A 2,464-nucleotide genomic window follows, 5' to 3' on the forward strand; every position below is an offset into this window, starting at 1 on the left:
CAGGGCGGTGGGCTCGGCCGGGGGAGCTGTGCTGTGGGGAGCAGGGCGGGGGCTCGTTCGGGGGCACTGGGCTGTGGGGAGCAGGGCGGGGGATCGGCCGGGGGAGCTGGGCTGTGGGGAGCGGGGTGGGGGCTCGTTCGGGGGAGCTGGGCTGTGGGGAGAAGGTCGGGGGCAGCAGGGGGAGCTGTGCTGTGGGGAGCAGAGTGGGGGGCTCAGCAGGGGGCACTGGGCTGTGGGAAGCGGGGCAGGGGGCTGGTTCGGGGGAGCAGGGCGGGGGCTGAGCAGGGGGCACTGGGCTGTGTGGAGCAGGGCGGGGGATCGGCCGGGGGAGCTGGGCTGTGGGGAGCAGGACGGGATGCTCGTTTGGGGGAGCTGGGCTGTGGGGAGCGGGGCAGGGGCAGCAGGGGGAGCTGGGCTGTGGGGAGCATGGCAGAGACTCGGCCGGGAGAGCTGGGCTCTGCTACGATTTTAGTGACAAGACTTAAAATCAGTCTCAATCACTCTGAAGTCGTGTTGCGACCCCGGTGTCCCAGCTGAGCTCACTTCTTGCCTCCTTAAAATTTCCCCAGTGGTTTCAAATTGTTCAGGATTCACGGCACGTTCCCCAGCTGCCCACCCTAGAGGCAGCTGCATCTCAGCGGCATGTGGCGTCCCTGTTCTACACGGATGTTCCCCAGCCAGCCACTCCAGAGCTGGCTGCATCTCAACCATGGGCGAGCCCTCCCCGTGCAGCGTCGCTGTTCCACGCGGCTGTTTCCCGGCTGTCCCACCCCAGAGGCGGCTGCATCTCAGCGCCCAGTGGCGGCTAACACTCTCCTTCCCTCCCCCTAGGCTTCTGCCGCAGCCCCCCAGTGATGGTGGCAGGGGGCCGGGTCTTCGTCCTCCCCTGCATCCAGCAGATCCAGAGGTGAGTCTCTGAAATCCCCCTCCGCAGAGAGCCCCTAGGTCAGGGCTCCCTGGCTCGTCCCTGGGCTCCCCAAGTCTGTAGGGGACCCCCCGTCACCCCGCTGGGGCAGGGGTTGCCAGGACTGAGGAGGGGTCAGAGCTCGGGCTTTGGGGCAGGGAGGGATCAGAGTGTGAGGGTGGGGATACAGGGCTGGATGGGTCCATAGGAGGAGTGGGGGGTGTCCCCTCTCCTGACCCCCCTGCTTTCCCCACAGGATCTCCTTGAACACGCTGACCCTGAACGTGAAGAGTGAGAAGGTTTATACCCGGCACGGGGTCCCCATCTCTGTCACCGGCATCGCCCAGGTAACCGGCGCCCCCTGACTCCGAGGTCGCTGCGGAAACCCCAGGGAGGAGGGAACAGCGTCGGGATCACTTAGGAAACCAGCCAGCTACCCGGTCCCCCCAGTGGTACCTGCCACTGGCACCACTCACCCCCATATTTCCCCCAGTGGTACCTGCCCAGCCTGGCTCATAACCTCCCCCCCCCCATTTTCCCTGATGGTACCTGCCCAGCCTGGCTCATCCACCCCATTTCCCCATTGGTACCTGCCCAATGATGCCCTGGGACCACAGGGCCAGAGCCCCCTTGACCACCATGGATACGGTCTCCAGGCAGCTGTTGTCGGGGTGCAGGCAATAGCCTCTTCCTCTTAAAGGGGAAGGCGCCCCATCCCTGGAGCATCCCTGGAGGTCTCAGGGAGGGGTGTCGGGGGCAGGGGGCTCCATCCCTCCCCCCTCTCATCCCCTCGCTCTGGCAGGTGAAGATCCAGGGCCAGAACAAGGAGATGCTGGCGGCTGCCTGCCAGATGTTCCTCGGCAAGTCGGAGAGCGAGATCACCCACATCGCGCTGGAGACGCTGGAGGGGCATCAGCGGGCCATCATGGCCCACATGACTGTGGAGGTGAGGGGCCAGCGGCTGGGGGGTCAGCCCCCTGCCGGGGGCTCAGACCTGCCCCCCCATGTGTCTGTCCCAACCCCGCCCCCACCCCGACTCACCCCTTGTCTCCCCGCCCCGGGCAGGAAATCTACAAGGATCGGAAGAAGTTCTCGGAGCAGGTTTTTAAAGTGGCCTCTTCAGACCTGGTCAACATGGGCATCAGCGTGGTGAGCTACACGCTCAAGGACATTCACGATGACCAGGTAAGGGAGAACGGCACCCCGTAGAGGGGAAAGGCCCGGTGTCCCATTCCCAGCCCGGAGCCAGCCAGTCCCTGCCCTGCCCCAGGGCGGATGGGAGCCGGCGCCCCCTAGAGGGGAAAGGCACTGTATCCCATTCCCAGCTCGGAGCCAGCCAGTCCCTGCCCTGCCCCAGGGCGGATGGGAGCCGGCGCCCCCTAGAGGGGAAAGGCCCCGTGTCCCATTCCCAGCCTGGAGCCAGCCAGTCCCTGCCCTGCCCCAGGGCAGATGGGAGCCGGCGCCTCCTAGAGGGGAAAGGCGCCGTATCCCATTCCCAGCCCGGAGCCAGCCGGTCCCTGCCCTGCCCCAGGGCGGATGGGAGCCGGCGCCCCCTAGAGG

General features: G+C 66.6%; 1 protein-coding gene across 1 annotated transcript in view; it reads left to right on the forward strand.

Annotated features, from left to right (window-relative positions):
• LOC112121242 (flotillin-1) overlaps positions 1-2,089 on the forward strand; it is a gene marked incomplete at its 3' end in the record, with an annotated part of 2,896 nt that extends 807 nt beyond the window's left edge. Inside the window, exons 2-5 of the mRNA XM_026662840.2 lie at positions 832-907; positions 1,161-1,251; positions 1,707-1,850; positions 1,970-2,089. Coding sequence (XP_026518625.2) covers positions 832-907; positions 1,161-1,251; positions 1,707-1,850; positions 1,970-2,089 — 431 coding nt within the window. The remainder of the gene's footprint in view (positions 1-831; positions 908-1,160; positions 1,252-1,706; positions 1,851-1,969) is intronic.
• Positions 2,090-2,464: the final 375 nt, after the last annotated feature.

Source organism: Terrapene carolina, unplaced genomic scaffold (genome assembly GCF_002925995.2).
Source record: "Terrapene carolina triunguis isolate 2854851 unplaced genomic scaffold, T_m_triunguis-2.0 Scaffold30698, whole genome shotgun sequence".
NCBI lineage: Eukaryota > Metazoa > Chordata > Testudines > Emydidae > Terrapene > Terrapene triunguis.